The following is a 19037-nucleotide window of genomic DNA, read 5'->3' as shown; positions in this document are numbered from 1 at the left end:
TTTGAAATATGGATATTTTTCTTACAAAAACGCATGGATTCGCTACAGGAGGCCTTTATTCCCCCCCCCCCCGGAGCCGTGTGAGGCACATTTTATTATGGATGTGCGCACTTTATTTAACGTCTTCTGAACTGTTGACAACAAACACCCGCTTACCCCCGTTGAAAGGCTTGGAGGGGCCAGGACAATTTTTAATATAACCCCGATTGGATTCGACTGAAAGAAGAAAGTCACATACACCTAGGATGCTTCGAGGGTGAGTAAAACACAGGCTAATTTTCATTTTTGGGTGAACTAACCCTTTAAGACGTCTCTCTATTCCTTAGTAAAAGTTTGTCTCAGCAGCTTTGTGAATAGGTTTTAAGAGAAAACTCTTAGCTAAAAACCTTTACCTCTGTTTAGGAGAACTCTTAGTGGTAAGATAAAATGTTTTGTGAATGTATGTTTGACTCCAGCAGAGGGCGGTGTTTATGAACAAGCTCCTCCTCCTACTTCGACGCATTGAGAGGGAAATGCTCTCATTTCCGAGGCGTTTCCGCTAACGTTACTTAAACCATCTGCGTTACAATACGCTGGCGTCACGCAGCAGAGATGAAGTGTGTGCGTGCTCTCAGACAGAGGTTCAGTTCAGCACTGTGACTGTGACATACAGGAAGCGCTCAACTTCAGCTCAAGGACACCTAACCGCTACAGATTTATTTCAATGGTATGAGCTGTAATTATCAAGTCTTTTCTTTGATTGTTAGGCCTGTCTTCTAATAAGGAGCATTCGATTCTGTGCAGAGACGTGGGCAGTGTGTGTGTGTGTGTGTGTGTGTGTGTGTATTTCTGTCTGTGTGTGTGTGTGTTTCTGTCTGTGACTGCGCTTCTTCATGTACACATGTTTGTGTTCTGTCTGTGTTTGTTTCTTTGTGTTGGACCCTTGGTGTCAGGACTAAACCACTGAGATGATGTGAACTCTGTAAGACTCTGATAGTTGGGTCAAGTGAATCTGCAAGGGAAATGTCTGTACAAGCTGTCTAATACTTAGCTATAAATAATCAAAATATCATTTTACATGCATTTGTGCATTGATAAATAAATGCACTCACTATGTTCAAATTCAAATAACATTTGTCTTCAGGGTTATGACTTGTATCAAAGCTCTTTGCAAATATCACCATGATACCCAGGACTCTAGTCAAGCTGTGATTTGCAGAAAGACATTCAGAAAAATTGTTATTTTTCTTCTGGCATTCATCACGGTGCTTTACCCTTTTGTCCCACTTAGTTAACGAGGGTCTTTTTTAAGTTTGCTAATATTTTTGTTACTTGATCTGATTTTGATTTGACCTGTTGAAATGTCACTGACATACTTGTAAAACTGTACCGTTCTAGATATCTAATATCTAGAGCTGAACTTGTTTATGTGTGATTCACAGGCCTCAGGTATGGCAGAGTTGCTGCGGTTGCTCCTGAGCGTGGCAGAAAAAGCCGCCAATGTGGCACGGGTCTGTCGACAGGAAGCACCGCTTTTTGAACTTTTGGTACAGGAAAAGACAGGAGCTGACAAAAACAAGAAATTCGTCCAGGACTTTAAGACGCTTGCTGATGTGTTGATACAGGAAATGATTCGCCATGATGTTTGTGCCCAGGTTCTTACATTTAAAGTTTTCACTGAAATCAAAATTCATTTTAGTCAAGTTTATCATCTTGATGGCTAAACATTGTCCATTTTTGCTTTATAGTTTCCAGAGCTGACTGGCTTTATTCATGGAGAGGAGTCAAACAAGTTTGAGAATGGACTTGGTATGTTACCCTTAGAAGCTTTGATTCTGTGCTGCAGTTGAAAGGATTTCAGTATGCAATTGAATTAAAATTTTTACCACTCTTGTGGCACTTGTTGTTTGACTTTTAACTCCACTGAAATATGTAAAGCTGTAGATCATGTGACAACATAAATAAATGTTTCTTTGCATGGCAAGTGTTGTTTTTGATGACTACATGGAAGAGTAAAATCAGATAAAATTATGCAAACGTTAAAACAGTTTAAAGGTTAAAGCATATTCAGATAATTTTATCATAGCTGAAGTACATTGTTGAGCTGTGCTGTCCTTGAAGCAGAGGTGTAAGAAACTGTATGATTTCTTAAAGGAGCCAAGCATTCTGTTTTAGACAATATAGGATGGGCCAAGTACAGAGCCCTGTGTGATTCCCTATTTGGATGCAAGATGCAGAAAAGAAATCCTTGGCAACTGCAGTGACAGACCCCGTTTACATTAAACTCAAATGAATGGCTTTCTGATCTTTTCTTTTTCACAGGGGTTTTTAAGGCCTTGCTCACAACATGACCACAGCACTTGATGGGTCCAATTATCAAAAAGGATAGGCAGTCTAAAAGCACTGATTAGAGATGCGCTTCTCAGTTAATAGCAGCGGTGGGTGATTTTGTGAAATGAAGCAGACAGATCCAGACGAATCACAGTGAGGACAGTGAAGATGCTGTAAGTTTGGATTCAAGTAGCTTTTAGCCTGCGTCGAGGCGGTGAATATGTCAGGATTTGAATCGTGGTTATGCAAACAATTTTAAAATCAGATGGGATAAAGCCAGTGGTTAGGTTGTTACCATGTTACCTGGTAGGCAAATATTTGCGTTATTACAATAAAGTCGTTATTATGCTATCATTATGGAGTATTTTATGAGTATATTGGAAGAGCTGAGGAATACTTAGCATGAGATTGAAATGCTTGTGTTTGTTTTTTGGTGTTCAGGAGATGCCAGGGAATAATGTGCAATTTAGGTTTTCTTCCACTGTTTTTCATACCTGCAAACTTGTCTCCTTTTGACGAGATTCGCTGTTCTGACATTGAAATAGGCAATTCACATGATTTGTGTAGCTCCGAGGAGTTTTTATTTGGGAGGTGGTTATATGAATGTATATCTGAAGGGAACTTACTGTCTTCAGAAAAGCTCACAATGGTAAATGGCATTTTCTTTTCATCTTACGACCTTATGATGCCTAATAAAGTAGTGTTCATAAGTGCTTTGTTTACAAGGGTAACTGTGGTAAATCATTTATTAGGCTTAAATGTGTGGTTAATCATTCTAGAAGTTTTCAGAATTTTCTGAAATAATTTCGACTGCTGATTCTACAAAATTTTTAGATTTTTTTTTTTTTCAAGTCTGGAATTTGCAGGTATGCTTTTGCTTCTCATAAATTGTTTATGCATCTCTGATGGCCAAGAACACTCAAACTCAGAGCTGTAGTCAATGTATTAATCAATTAATTAACACCATTTGACTGGAATTGATGTGAATTGTATTTCTTTCAGGGGAGAGCGTAATTGTGACAGTATGTGCTCAAGAAGAGGACACGACTGCTCTGTTGGCTAAAGTTCTGGATGGTGATCAAAACGCTGCGTCCCTCCTGACCAAGGTGATCCACCAGGACCTTCAGATTAGAGACGAGGCGGCTGAATCTCTGCAGCTGTCCATCAGCCCAGTCGACGTGGGCATCTGGATTGATTTGTCGTACAGCCAACAATTCATAGTTCACAATACCAGGTTTAGTGTACACTAGATTAGAATGTCACAGACTACAGTATATTGAGTTTAAAGATACATGAGATACATGAACATGTGTGCCCTATAGGGATGTAATGATTCACTCAACTCACGATGCGATACAATTCACGAGACTGATTTCACACCACGATTTTCTCACAATTTTTTGAACAAAATGAGATTCAAGACAAATTATAAATGAAAATGTGTCCTTTAATTATCTCTCGGACAAAATGCTGCACATTTCTTTGTGAAATTGACCTGTCGAATAACAAAACTAAATTTAAATTTGAAAACAAATCCCAGATCAAATAAATACAAATAAAAGAAATCTCTTCATGTAAACAAACTAAGGCTTTGCCTGTGCTTTTTTCATTTAAAATTAGAGGCAACCACTGCATTTTAATCATGATCCAAACAAAGATGCAGCATACATGCAACACGTTCAGTTTTTGATTTAAATTAGATTATTATTCGAAATTATAATTTCGAAATTTGAAACAAAAACAGAATGGTCTGACTTTAGCTTTGTCAAACTATACTACATAAAACGTATGTGACCCTGGAGCACAAAAGCAGTCATAAGTCGCTGGGGTATATTTGTAGCAATAGCCAACAATACATTGTATGAGTCAAAATTTTTTATTTTATGCCAAAAATCATTAGGATATTAAGTAAAGATCATGTTCCATGAAGATATTTTGTAAATTTCCTACTGTAAATATATCAAAACTTTATTTTTGATTAGTAATATGCATTGCGCAGAACTTCATTTGGACAACTTTAAAGATGATTTTCTCAATATTTAGATTTTTTTGCACCCTCAGATTCCAGATTTTCAAATAGTTGTATCTCGGCCGAATATTACCCTATCCTAACAAACCATACATCAATGGAAAGCTTATGTATTCAGGTTTCAGATTATGTATAAATTTCAGTTTCGAAAAATTGACCCTTATGACTGTTTTTTTCCAGGGTCACATATCGGAGCGAAACAGAAACAGCAGACGGGCTGAATAAGAGCAGGAGGCGCTTATGGAACAGCAGCGATACAGCGTTTCCTTGGTTACCGCTGTAAACAAAGCAGCTCTGTGCTTTTAAGCACTACTTTAATTTGCATTATACGGAGGTACGATGAAAAGAAAACACCATCTAAACTGTTTTTCTGAAAACAGTCAGTTCCCCTCAGATTTACGTTCATATAAACCCACACCCCCAAATGTATCGTGATTCGTTTAACATCTCAACCGACTTGAATCGTTGCATATTTGTACCGATTTTCAACCGGCTCTGGTGCATCGTTACATCCCTAGTGCCTGGTAGTAACTGGTATTGTTGCATTTTTTTTATCAGACATTTTTCTATTGTTTACATTCAGCACTAAGATCAAACCAAACATTTATTTTTAATGGGCATGCCAATTGCTGTGACATATCGTGACTCAGCTAAAAGCCTCATCTTTTAAGTCCTACACATCATTATGAAATATTTTGGCTAATTTGACTGTTCTCGGCGCCATTTAAATCAGCATAGATAATGTAAAGTGTGCAGTATCATTGTGGGCCTACTCATTAAACACACATTAAGCTGTACAGCATATAACTAACAACATTCAATTTCACATTAATTCCACATTCAGTAATTAACTAGATAGCATAAATATTTAAAAAAAACCAAAGAACTGAGGGTGGAGGGGATACTTCCTTAATCTGAGATTGTACATAATAAGTGTACAAGTGTATGTCTTTGCGTATCAGAAGTTGCAGAACTAGTTAGGAGAGATTCGTGTGAAAGAAGCTAAAGTGAAACGGGAACTGTGAAACTTAAAACTGGAAAGATTTGTTGTTTCTGGACATCGAACAAACCAACCAGTTACGTTTATGAGCCTTATTTTTTCCTGGTGTGTGAATTGTTCAGGTTATCTCCTCTCCACCTGTGGCTGGTGTGTGGTGAGCGCATTGGCGCCGTTGTACTGTGGTTGCTGTCGCATTATCCAGGTGCATGCTGCACACTGGTGGTGGTTGAGGAGATATACCCTATATATAGATAGACATAGGGCTGGGCGATAATTTGATAACGATAATTATCGCGATATAATTTTCCTCGATAAAACGATATGAAGAGTTCGATAAATTTTCTATATAATGTTTATGCGCCAAAAGCGGAACGAAACAGCGCGACTCATTTGATTCGCGCCACACGGATCGTTTATCCGCTCGGATCAAAGTTCAACTGCCGCGCGGTGCGAGCTCACTAGGGCAGATGCGTTTACTCGGTCACGCGAGCACTAAACAACACTGTGAGATCCAGTGTAAAGTGCGAATAGAGCGATGAACACAAATGACTCTGTGATTTAAACTAGTTTAAAGCCAAACAGGAGAAACGCTGTGTGCAACGAGACAGTCAGAAGGCTTTTCAATCTACACATCGCCATCGTTTACCATGGATTTACTGTAATAACACTCACTGCACCATGGTATTGTGGTAGAAATGTGGGATATTCACACTGAATTTTATTACAGGAGTAATGGTATATAATTATAGTATGTATTTGTGATTAAGCTATAGCATGTGTGCATTTATACCATAGACTATAAAAACATGGACGTAGTGTCCGTGATGTCACCCGTAAGTTTCTGAAGAGCGTTTTTGAAGCTCAAAGTGGGCGGAGCCGGCCGTTGCCATCTTGGCAGCGCGTCACTAACGGATAATCTAAATGGGCAAAGAAGCAGGAGCTGGTTGCTGCGACGGTGGTGACAGCAGCGGCAATCCACCTGCCACTCAAGTGGCCACGCCCTTAATTATGCAGAAATTTAAGGCTTAATATAACTTAAATGGATTAGTTATAAAAAAAATTGTTGTCATGAAGGGCAAAATTAGCCATATAGACCAAAATAATTTTTTGAACCAGGCTGTAAACATTTTTAGACTATTGTTTTTCATACAAACAGGCTACCTAAAAACCATATAGTTTTACTTTTTACCTTGGTATTGAGGTGCTATATGTGTGGTTTTAATTGTTTATCATGATTTAAATGTATGCTACTGTGGGAGACCAATGCTTAATAAAAAAATAAAAAAACATGGTCAGAAAATTTAACCATATAAAACTGAGGTTGCTACAATTTTTACAGATGCTACTGATTTTGATAATGAACTAAAATTTACCTCTGCATCCTAACTCAAGCTACAATCAAATGTGCATTTCTAAGAGACAAAAAGTGATATTATTATTATTAATAATATGATCAGGCAACCCAAACCTGTTTCTTGATTTGAAACCATATCACTCATTAGAACATGCAGACACTAAGAAAATATATATTTTTTTATTTAGATATATTTTTTAAGGAAAATTAATTAGTTTCTACAACTTTCACTTTGGAGCAAAAATCTGGCTTTAAACTTGAAAGAAAGAAATATGTGTCATTTATCGTTATAATTATCGATATCGACTGATATGAAAATAATTATCGTGATAATTTTTTTGGCCATATCGCCCATCCCTAGATAGACATACCCCATGATATGATTATAAAGTGCTTTGGGTGTACAGCAATACACAGTTAAGCGCTATATAAATGCTTGCTTCATTCATTCATTCATTCATTCATTCATTCATTCAGTATCAACACATGTATTTGGTTATTTTCTTTTGGAAAGAGGAAGAGGAGCCAGATGAAGGCTTTTGTCAGTTCGGACTCCCATGTGCTCTGGTTCTGATTGGGGTTTACTTACGATCCACTGGCCAACCAGTCATGGGTGTCATAAACCAGCCGTTCAACCGCAAAGACTCCACGGGTAAAGGGTAAGAGTGCTGCTTTAGCAGTGTTAACAAGAAAACACGGATGTGACACAAAAATGTGTTGAGAATATTGTTTTAATACAATAAAAAACAATAATTAAAACTGAAAACCACATGAAGACTTCAGATGCAAAAAAAACTCCTGACATTTTTTCTTTTAAATATATATTTTTTTATTAAGCTCCTATATTAAGGTACAGTAATTTCACTTTAATGGCAATGACAAGGTTATTAGTCAGTTATTTAAATGTCTTATTTTCATAAAATGTGGCTTTAGTCAATTCATTGGAATTTAACAAATATGATCGTCTTTTGCTGCAAAACCAGCCATGGGTGCTTTTTTTGGCAAAAATGTAAAAAACGTCCTCCTCTTTGGACAAGACATAGTACACAGTTCACTAAATTAAATAATAATTTTAATTGTATTTTTTTGGGTGACTTATCCCAAATATCCCTTATCATGTGATACAGACAAGAGACAAAAACTCGTACAGGGGCATTTTTGCCCCAATCAACTGAATTTTAGGGGCATATAACTGTATTGACTCTCACATTTCTAGCTAAGTAAAATGATAAACTAAGTATGCTATTTAAAAATATACAGATTATCCATGACATTTTGGATACTGTGCAAGAAGCAAGGCCTTGTTAAAACAACCACAAAACAGATCTGCATCCAGATCTCCCAGTTTGTTTGTCAGTTATCTGTCTTTTGTGACAGACGAATTTTTGCAGATGTACTTCTGCATTTTTGTATCTCAAGTCCACCATCAGCATCATAAATAAAGTGTTTATAAATGAAATTTATCAAAACAAATGCTTTGGCTGAAAGACTGTTTGTTGTGGTAACCAATGAAACATCTCATCTCAAGGACATATTACTCTAAAATGGATTGTTGTATACTTTTCCCTCCTGTTGTGTAAAATCGGTGCATGCCTTTTGCATTGCGGGTCAAACTGACCCCCATCACCAAAAATTAAAACTACGAAAAAAAATAAAGATTCACTTAAAAACAGAAAACTACTACTTCATCTTCAGAACACAAATTAAGATATTTTTCTGGGCCTTGAACATGTCTATGCAGGGTCAGAAAGCTCTTGGATTTCATCAAAAATATCTTGTACTCCGAAGATGAACGAAGGTCTTACGGGTTTGGAACAACACGAGGGTGAGTAATTAATGACAGAATTTTCAACCCTAACCCTTTAACGTCTTCATGTTGTCGTGATTGTAGATGGAAAGGCCAGCACGTCTGGGGTGTTTCGTATGGAGATGTGAACGTTTGCTCCGTCACTCAGCGCAGGCCGTTTTGTCCGCAAAAGAAAGATGATTTGTCTGTGCTGCTGAGCTCCAGCGAGAGGCCGGCTGTGAAGGACGCGCTAGCAGCCATTTCCAGCGGCTCGCTGATGTACGCGTCCGGTGCGGGATACAAGATCCTGTGCGTGGTCCAGGGCCTGGTGGATGTGTATGTGCTCTCCGAGGGCAGCACGTTCAAGTGGGACTCGTGCGCTCCTCATGCTCTTCTGCGGGCGCTGGGTGGCAGCGTCTCGGATCTGAGTGCGTGCCTGCGTGCCCACGTCAACGGAAACAAGAGACACGCGGCTGAACTGACCTACCATCAACCGCACACCGAGAGTCAAGGTGTGGACAGATGGGCGAACCGAGGAGGAATAATCGCATATTTGGACTCCAGCGTAATTGATTAAGTCGTGGCGGCACTTGCTGGAAAGATATGATGAAAAATAGTATGATACTGAAAGGCAAGAGCTTAGTGTATGTCCAAGTTTATGTGTACGTTATGCATAATCTTACGTCCTTTGATGCTATTTTTATGGTAAGATTTAGTGGCATATTCAAATATTAAGTTAAGGCTGTAGCTTTTCAGGAGAAAAGATATATTATAGTACTTATCTTCCATGTATATATCAGCAAGTTGTATTTTTTTGGTTATATTTTCAAGACAAAGGAAAAGGAACCCAATTACTGTTTTGCCGCATTCTCATGGTAATGTTGCGTAAATGTTTCAGATCATATCATGTTTTACAGTTTCTGATGGTCACCTGAGATAAAAGAAGAAACAGAAACCGACAGTTCTTCGTTTCATAGTTGCTGGATTACTATATATAACACATGGACATTCAGGCTCTTTATGGTGTCTTTTTTTGCTTTTATTTTATCCGTCTCTTTTTTTTCCCTTATATTTGGGGAAAATGAGTGTCATGACAGTCTCTCGTTTTTTAGACACCACTGGTCAAAAGTTGTTTTTTTTACCTTTCAAAAACAAAAAAAAACCATAATTATTCTTAATAATTAACTGTTGGCCAGTAGTGTACGCCACAATAAGAGAAAAGCTGATGTGCAGCCTTGATGTTTTTACATACAGCAACCCTTGTTCATTATGGGATATTTTATGGCTATATATATATATATATATATATAATGAAGACTTTCTATTTGAAAAAACACAAATCATTTAGTTGTCATAATGGAAAAACTTTGGGCTGATGGGGAAAGTGTGTTAAAGAGCACAGAGAGGACCATGGATGCCCTTTTATGTGCATTTTTAATCCCCTCTTGGCTTCATGTCAGTGCCAGTGTGCTTATGACTAGATAAGGATGTGATCCGAGTGAATTTATAGCAAATACTGGATAAGTTTACCATCAACAAAACCTCTTTGGAAAAGGGACATAGTTCTGTAATGCTTGAAAAATATCCACTATATTGTTCTGATGAAAGGTGACTGAGATCAAGACTTGCAGAAGTTATATTAATGTTAATTTGATAGCTGTTTGCGGTACTAAATGGTACTAAATCTATTTTATTTTTTTCTGACATGTTGGCGTTTTATCTTTCACTTGCATTGAGTAAATAGAGCTGGATAAAACAAAAACTGTGTCCGTCTTCATTTCAGGCTGCAAAGCAACAAAATGTGATTATTTTAAAGGGGGGTGATTCTTTTCTATACTCACTGTATATAACAACTGCAAACAATAAAAGCAACATATGAGCTACTCCTTTTTTGTTGTTTAGACCAAGTCCATTTAAAGTGGTCCATTATTTTGTTCAAAAGGTCAGTAATGCCTTGACATCAGGAAGTTTAGTGCAATAATAAACGGTCTGTTTTATTTCTATTATACCACTTCAATTAACAGCTGTGAATAGAAATTAAATAACACTTGCCATTGTCAAGAGAAAGTTTCTGCTGTAAAGAAAAGAAGAACATTAGAATAGTCTGAAAATCTGATGGAAGATAAACATTTACAAAACTCAAGTTTACCCTAAAGATTCAGTAACAAGTAATCAAACCATGAAGTAAACAACCATGGAGTTTGACTCAACTATAGTTACAGTGTGGTCAGTCATTTTAGCCTTTGAGAACATATCAGAAGTAAATGCACTGCTATTTTATCATGCACAGTTTTTAAATTACGGAGTAACCACAAACCCATTTTATGCTTTTTCCCTCTGAAATCCCTTACCGTGGAGTCACAGGCTGAAAGATGACTGACAAAGAGCAAAACAACAATCTGCTTTTAATTCTGGAGTCTCTTTAAGTGTTTTTATTCTTGGGATTTCTGTCTTTAAACAAGAGCCTTTATCGGGACTTTTAAGCAAAACTGAACAGGAAGTTCCTGAAAGCATTTCTGAGGACTTGAGAACACATGAAAGTGAACACGCATGTATTAGTGCGCTTTATGTCCAGCTGTACAGAGGGAAAGCAGTCTTGTGTCGTAAAGTATTTTGGGTCTACTGTGAAATAAAGAAAACACCGGCCATGATGTCATGAGCCAAAGACGTCCGGTTTGGGCGTTCCAGGTTCTGCTGGCCTGAATGATGGCTCCAGGGGATGAATGAAGTTTTTAACATGATTCCTGAGTGTTAAGAAAGTGGTCAAAAGTGACGAGAGGACTTCCTCTTAAAGGGAGGCTCTGGGGTTTTCACATCAAAACCCATTTTAAACTTCATCCATCCAGACATTTAAGATTCACACACCATTACACATGTGCTTCCACATTTACATTTTGATTGGTATCCTTTTTTCCCCGCTTACTCTAAATACAATGCACATTGGAGGCTCTTCCAGCTCCAGAGATGCACTACATAAACAAAAACATCAACCAAATCAATCAAGAGCTCCAGTTAGCAGGCAGAAAATCCCTCTCCATTCTTTCATCTTCTGATTCAAAGCTTCATTCAGATTGTGTGAGTAGCTGACGACCAGTTTCTGGAATATTAACCCATATTGTGTGTGGTTTTTTTTTTTTAATAATATATTTGTAGATATTTGAAGTAATTCTCTCCTAAACAAGTGATTTAAACAATGAAAAAAATAAAATCTGATTTCAATATGAACTGGTAAAATGATTCCTCGGGATTGCATGAGCTCTATACGATGAGACCAGGAGCATCTGGAAATTTCAGCTGTCTTCTTCCTGTTCTCTTACTAATAGCAGATGAAGAGAAAGTCATCCCTGAGGTCACATTAATCCTTGTGTGTTAATATATAACAAAACATTGTGAACATTTTCCATCAGATTCACCATTTCAAACCTGACAAAACCAAACATTTCAAAAGTAAAACTTCACCCAAAAATAAAAATGCCATTATTACCCTCACGTCGTTTCAAACTCTGATGCTATTTTTTACTGTGGGGGAAAAAAAAAAGAATCTTCATGTGGTTCATAACCACATCTATCAATCTCAAAACAAAACAAAAACTTTGATTTGCTGCTAAAGCTCCCCTCCACTGAGCTTGTTAATACTAAACACCATTGTTATCATGTATCCCATGACCATCATATCAAACCTGGGCCAAATTTAATAGCTATGTTGGAGAAGAACATAATCAGTGAACAGCTTAAATTCGGGTCTTTGGTTGTCGCACAAAGCTAACTGACGTCTTCAGAAGACTTCAAATGTAGCATACATAAGTCCCATGGTCTACTTTTATAACGTTGGGTATTTTCTGTTCATCCTGGAGCTTGACGTTGTACTGAAAAAACTCTGAGAAGATTCAAAGCAAAAATAAAAGGCATAAAGGCTTGGAACAACATGCAGGTGAATAAATAGTGACAATTTTTAACATCGGGTCAACTATTCTTCAGATATACCAGGAAATCTATTCGTGACTCGCGAGTCCTTCTGTTTCTTCAAAGAATGTTATTTCAGATGCTTGAATGTAGGTTAATTTGTGACAAAAAAGAGAAAAACGAAAAAGGACTTCAAACATGAAACAGCAAAGATCTTCTTGCATCTTTCTTTGCTTGCTCCTCTTAGAAATTTGATGTTGCCATTTCATTCTGTATCAGGAAGCTTCAAAGCGCCAACACTGAAATGCTCAACAGAGGTCAAACGATTCTATCCTCGTTTAGTTGCACTAGTTGGCCAATATCATGTCAAAACATGGCAACAGACAGTACTCCATCTCTGTATAATATTGCATTCCTCAGTGCTGGAATGGCTTGCGAACTTTCTTGCGCCGGCGTGGGGGCTTTCCTCCATCAGTCCAGTGTTCGCTGGATTCGCCCCGTTGGGCTCCTGGGCTAAAGAACCCTGTTTGTGGAGAAGATCCTGAAAACATGGTTGAAGTCCCTGCAGCTGCTCCGGAGGAATGTGGCGGCGGGTTTCCTGTTGGGAAGAATCCTCCATTAGCAGACATGTCACTGGGAGCTCCACCCTGGAAGAAGCGGCTGAAGAAGTCCTGCAGGTCTGCAGGTGAGCCTCCACCTGGTGCGTGATCTGGGGGGGATCTAGAGGACAACATGAAGACTCTCATTACAGTAACATACATGCAGTTAATTAGGGGCCAAGCTCCAAAAGTGAACAGGCACCTCCTGTTATTGTTCTTCTTCTGCTCAAGTCTATGGCAGTCCACAAAACCTCTTGCGGGAAATTTGGCACACAAATAGAGGACAGTCTGAACATTAACCATAGCAATTTTAGGGTTACTATCTCAAACCTTTCTATTGCCATCAAATTATGAACCATAAGGGCTAGAAAATGCTTTTTTCCTTGGCTCATTCAGAGTCGAATGTCATACTCCCGGTCATGAAAATTGTCCAGTTAGAATGTTTCCGAAAAACCTACTTCATACTCCTCCAAGACCGTTGCTCCAATTTTCATGAAAATTGAATCAGATCATCGCTAGACAATGCTGGCAAAAAGTGTTTAAACGATTTGTGATAGATCAAACGGTTCATGTATGACGCATCAATTAGTCAATGATTCAACGACTCTGCAACATTTTGGCATATTGTGCACCTGTCATTACCAGGATGACCTGTGGGTACTTGAATCAAATGATACACAACAACTGGCCATTTTGATTTTTTTTGTCATAAAATGTTATATTTTATGAACGTTTTGGCATATAGTCATGAAACCTGATTTGTGTCAAACTTGATTTTCTCTCAAAAACCTATTTTTAAAGTCATCCTACACTGTTTGTTCAATCTATCAATCACATTTCACACAGCTCATCGTCAGACCACGCTGGCAAAAAGTTATTAACAGCTTTTTGATATTTCAAACTGTTTTAACTCTTCATCAAATTTACACTGTGTTCCAAATTATTATGCAAGTGACATATCAATAGGATTTCAGTACAATAAAGAGTCTTTTGTTTGACAGAAACTTTCCTTAATAAATCTTTATCTGACCAAGATCTTCTGTCACTCACAAATCTTTTGACAGTTCAATAATTTCTATTTGCTTTTCGCAAAATATAGTTTGTTTTGATGCCTTTTGCAAGACATTGCATTGTTTCATATTTTCATCTTCAGAAAGATCTTTCTTCCTCACCATATTGCATGAGAACTGTGACTTGCTTAATAATGTGGAAAAACCTCTTTAAGTAGGGTTTCCATTTACCTAAGAAGACCTGGCAAACTATTGAACAAACCTGTCTGAGATTGATACCAGTTACCTAAAAAGACGTGAAAAACAACACAAACAAAAATCTAACTCTTTATTGTACCGAAACCCTTTTGATATGTCACTTGCATAATAATTTGGAACACAGTAGGGCTGTCAAAATTTTTTTCGAATTTCGAATATTCGTCGAATTTAAAATAAAAGTCCACATTCGAATGCAAAAACGTTGCATTCGAATTTTAGGTGTGCGTTAAGGAGGAAGCCTTATCAGTGGTGCACGAGATGCGATGACAATGTATGTGTCATTGCATTTTAATGTTTTTGTTAGCCTATCCAGCTGAAGCCAGTAGATGTGGCGCAGCTACGTTGTTAATTACAAATATTGCGGGAAAAGAGAACATCAATGCGGAGATCATCTTGTTTACGTCAAAACTGAAACCAAGCCGTTCACACAGAATGCATATTTCACGCATTTTCTAGACAGACATCTATCACCGTTGCATTCGCATCTCGCACAAAAGAGCTGCATGTTTAGAAAGCCATGGGAAGTGACTTTCCCATGGCTTTCTGGGAAAGCTTTTGCACACTGAAGTGTGCAAGTCTCCCACTGACTTGCATCGATAGAATGACCAACATTCCGAATCTATCTGACAGCGATGATATCATAATGGCCTTTGAGTAACTGATGAGGTCATAATGGTCTGAGGACAGAACACTTCTTAGGAAGAAAGTCAGAGCGATTACCTGTGGCGGCTGGTGCCGCTGCTACCTTTAGAGCCAAAAGAGATGTGATACGGCACGCGATGCGTGTCTGGAGAGATACTTATACGCTGACAGCCTGCCCACTCTGTGTGAACATAGAGATGAGTCTCAACGATCTGAACATATGCATACACAACATATGAACACAGCAATGATCTGAGAGTGGCAATGCGAATAAACTACCAGTGATGTCAAAGACTTTGCCATCCATGAAGGCGAAGAATGTGATGCGCAGTCCCAGCATACTAGACTCAGCCCACAGGTCTCCCTCCTCGGCACTGTGCCACTTACTACATTCAGCACAGAATCGGGCCTCACCAGGCTCACGGTCCATCTCAAAGCGCCTGAGGAAGAGGCCATGCTCAGATGAACATAGAAATGCTGCTTATAGCACAAAACAAGCTCTGTATGAAATGACAAGACTGAAATGATGATCAGTAATACGCACTTGTGCTTGGCCTCACATTTAGTGCACATCATTGTGTTCATGGCTTCTTTCAGGTCATCCTGCAGTTTGGTCAGGAACTCATTCATGGATTTTGAAAGCTCTGTAGCTGCCATACGCTTCCTGCAGACACAGAACCCAAATTCAAAATCACTCATTTGTGCTTATATCAAAGAAACATGCACAGGTCACATTTATAATTCTCATTATTGTAATTTTTAAAACAATTAGTCATATAATTCAGCATGAAATGCAATATATCAGACATTCCCATGATACAATGTTTGTAAGAATGTATACAACTAATAACTTTTTGCACATTACACTCATGTTGTGTTGTCATTTTGACCTGGAGAAGATTTTCTTTTTCCCGAAAAATGTTAATGTTATCACATTGGACTAAAACGTACTGACTTCGCTTGCTGACACAGGGTACAGCAACTTCCCCAAGGGAAATGGATCATTTTTTGGGATATTTTTCTTACTTTATTACACTTGTGGTGTTTCTGGTCAAAAATGGGAACTACAAACTGCCCTACAAAAGATTGCTCTTTCATTATGCCAAAGCACCAAATCTTGGTTTCAATCTTTTTGTCAGCTTGTTCTCTTTCAATTAGCTCAGGCTTTGTATTTCTGTTTGGGACGGACTGATCGTAGGCCTCATTGATCTGAGCATATGCACCTCAATTTTTGAGTGAATCCAATATTTGGTGATAATATGGCATAATGAGAGATTTTCAAGCTATTTTTAAAAGGCCAGTCATTTTTGACTGGGATCACCAAATTAGGTAAAGGATTTTTAGCACAGCACAAGGGTTTAGATTAGAGTAATGATAATCTGTGGGTAATAGTGTTTAAATGTCAAGAGAATATTGTCACAATGCAAAATAACAGAAGCCATTTTCTTCATGACAATATTTCATTAAACTTTTTGTGCCAATTTAGTATGTAGATCAATCTACTTGTTCTTATCTAAAAGCACTCACAATTCATACTCTCGCCGAGTCTCCGGGTTACTGACAATGTCCCACGCTGCTCTTAACACCTTAAAGGCCTCACCAGCACCTGGGTGCTTGTTTTTGTCTGGATGAACCTGTACACAAACAATACATTAAACCTTGACAAATAAATATAATCCATAATTCAACAGAGATATAATAGATGTTTCCAGGCCATGATTTGATGTCATCTCACCTGCACTGCCAGCTGTCTATAAGCTCTCTTGAGTTCTGATTCAGTGGCATGAATATCCACTCCAAGAACATTAAATGGGTCCAACTCCTCTTCAGGGATCTGTAGCAGAGCAAGAGTTGATAAAGAGGTTAAAGCATACTTCAGTTTCAGATTTGCTACCTGTCTTCATAAAAGTACGGTACCCAACATCACATTAATATTGGTCGTACTGAATGATTACAGGCTCGCACAGATAGAGCTACCTCTCTCTCTCTCTCTCTATATATACATATATATATATATATATATCTGCTTGATATGTCAGTTTATGAAATCTGATGCTAGCCTTTAGATTGCTTGTTCACACAGAAGTGAATTAATATAATGATTAAGTATAGTGACAACAACAAGCCGCACTCTTGTGTCTGAGAATTAAAACAGTTCAGAGTCCTGTCATAATTAGGCGTCATTCTAAAATGACGTGAATGCAGTATTATCACGTGGCTCTCTAGGGTATTTGATTGTGAAAAGACAATTTTTTTGGTATATTCAAGCACATTTCCTACTCAGCTGTGCCAGTTTCAGGTCTCTCCTATCACTCTGCACTCTCTTCTAAAATAATCAAATAAACTCAAATCAATATTTTATGTCCGGATGAACATAAAATAAACATAATTCATAAATAAACTTGTTTGGCAAGTAACTCTGTAAGTGGGATAAAGTACAGTCAGTCATTAATCATAAAGTAAACCCTGACATGAAGCACAAAGCTGACTGTACATTATCCATTATTAGTCGGATAATACTTGAAGTCTTGTATTGTGATGCACATCCGAGTGTAATAGATTACTGAAAAAGAAAAATGTTGTATAATGCATTACATAGATATTCATAATGTCCATTGTAACGCATTATACCTTTTCATAAATAATTGTAAACAAAGTTAAAATGCATTATAATATTTGTAGGTTTCTTGTTACACTGAAAACTGGTTGTTTGTCATGTGTTTTAAAGCATTATAATTTGTAAAGCTGTAACAATGAACAGATAAATATTATAATGTATTATAACTGTGGTAACAATTATTTAGGATATCATACAATATACATATGTATTAAATAACATATTTATACTTAATATATGATATATATATATATAGTGTGTAAATTATAATGTTTTTACACAGTATAACACTTTTTATACTAAGAAAGTATAATCTTCAAAATATACAGCACTGCTTGAAAGTTTGTGAATTGTCTGTATTTCTACATAAATATGACTCGAAAGATCATCAGATTTTCACACAAGTCCTGAAAGTTGTCAAAGAGAACCAAATCAAACAAATGAGATGAAAATATATACTTTCTAATTTATTTATTCAGGAAAATTATGTAATATTACATATCTGTGAGTGGTAAAAGTGAATCTCTATATTAGCAGTTGATTTGAAGGTGAATTTAGAGTCCATCTGTTCAGAGTTGTTTTTTATCAATAGGATGACTATCAGGTGTCAGTGTGTGCCCTATTTTAATTAAAGAACAGCGATCTATCAAAGTCTGATCATGTTTGTGGAAGTGAATGATGGCACGAACAAAAGAGATCTCAGAGGACCTCAGAAATAGAGTTGTTGCTGCTCATCAAGCTGGAAAAGGTTACAAAGCCATCTCTAAAGAGTTTGGACTCCAGAAATCCACAGTCAGACAGATTGTGTAGAAATGGAGGAAATTCAAGACTATTGTTACCCTCCCCAGGAGTGCTCCTCCAACAAAGATCACTCCAAAAGCAAGACGGGTAATAGTCCGCGAGGTCTATTCTTCTCGTCTTCTCACATCGGCTAATGTTAATGTTCATGAGTCCACCCTAACACTGAACAACCATGGAGAGCATGAGAGAGCTGCAAGGAGGAAGCCACTGCTCTCCAAAAAGAACACTGCTGCCATTTAATGGAGAGATGAGACCAAAATGGAAATTTTCGGTTTAAATGAGAAGTGTAATGTTTTGAGAAAGAAAACACTGCATTCCAGCATAAGAACCTCATCTCATCTGTGAAACATGGTGGTGGTGGTATCATGGTTTGGGCCTGTTTTGCTGCATCTGGGCCAGGACAGCTTGCCATCATTGATGAACAATTAATTCTGAATTATACCAGCAAATTCTGAAGGAAAATATCAGGACATCTGTCCGAGAACTGAATCTCAAGAGAAAGTGGGTCATGCAGCAAGACAACGACCCAAGCACACAAGCTGTTCTACCAAAGAATGGTTAAAGGGGTCATATGATGCTGCTAAAAAGAACATTATTTTGTGTATGAAATGTGTTTATGTGGTTTAAGGTTCAAAAAACATTATTTTCCACATACTGTACATTATTGTTTCTCCTCTATGCCCCGCCTTTCTGAAACGCATCGATTTTTACAAAGCTCATCGTTCTGA

General features: G+C 37.7%; 1 protein-coding gene and 1 pseudogene across 2 annotated transcripts in view; one reads left to right on the top strand and one right to left on the bottom strand.

Moving 5' to 3' along the window:
* Positions 1-500: 500 nt before the first annotated feature.
* LOC107696021 (inositol polyphosphate 1-phosphatase-like) lies at positions 501-9086 on the top strand (annotated as a pseudogene).
* A 1805-nt stretch (positions 9087-10891) lies between these two features.
* Positions 10892-19037, bottom strand: part of LOC107696039 (dnaJ homolog subfamily C member 14-like) — a 17158-nt gene continuing 9012 nt past the window's right edge. For both annotated transcript variants that reach the window (XM_016496181.1, XM_016496182.1), the window contains exons 3-8: positions 16627-16725; positions 16419-16525; positions 15436-15555; positions 15171-15331; positions 14970-15072; positions 10892-13102 (exon numbers count right to left, since the gene is read on the bottom strand). In XM_016496181.1, coding sequence (XP_016351667.1) covers positions 12799-13102; positions 14970-15072; positions 15171-15331; positions 15436-15555; positions 16419-16525; positions 16627-16725 — 894 coding nt within the window. In that variant the 3' untranslated portion in view covers positions 10892-12798. The remainder of the gene's footprint in view (positions 13103-14969; positions 15073-15170; positions 15332-15435; positions 15556-16418; positions 16526-16626; positions 16726-19037) is intronic.

The sequence above is a fragment of the Sinocyclocheilus anshuiensis genome, unplaced genomic scaffold, assembly GCF_001515605.1.
Source record: "Sinocyclocheilus anshuiensis isolate Anshui unplaced genomic scaffold, SAMN03320099.WGS_v1.1 scaffold746, whole genome shotgun sequence".
Lineage (NCBI taxonomy): Eukaryota > Metazoa > Chordata > Actinopteri > Cypriniformes > Cyprinidae > Sinocyclocheilus > Sinocyclocheilus anshuiensis.
The sequence above is the reverse complement of the archived record's forward strand: the minus strand, read 5'-3'. Positions and strand labels throughout refer to the sequence as shown.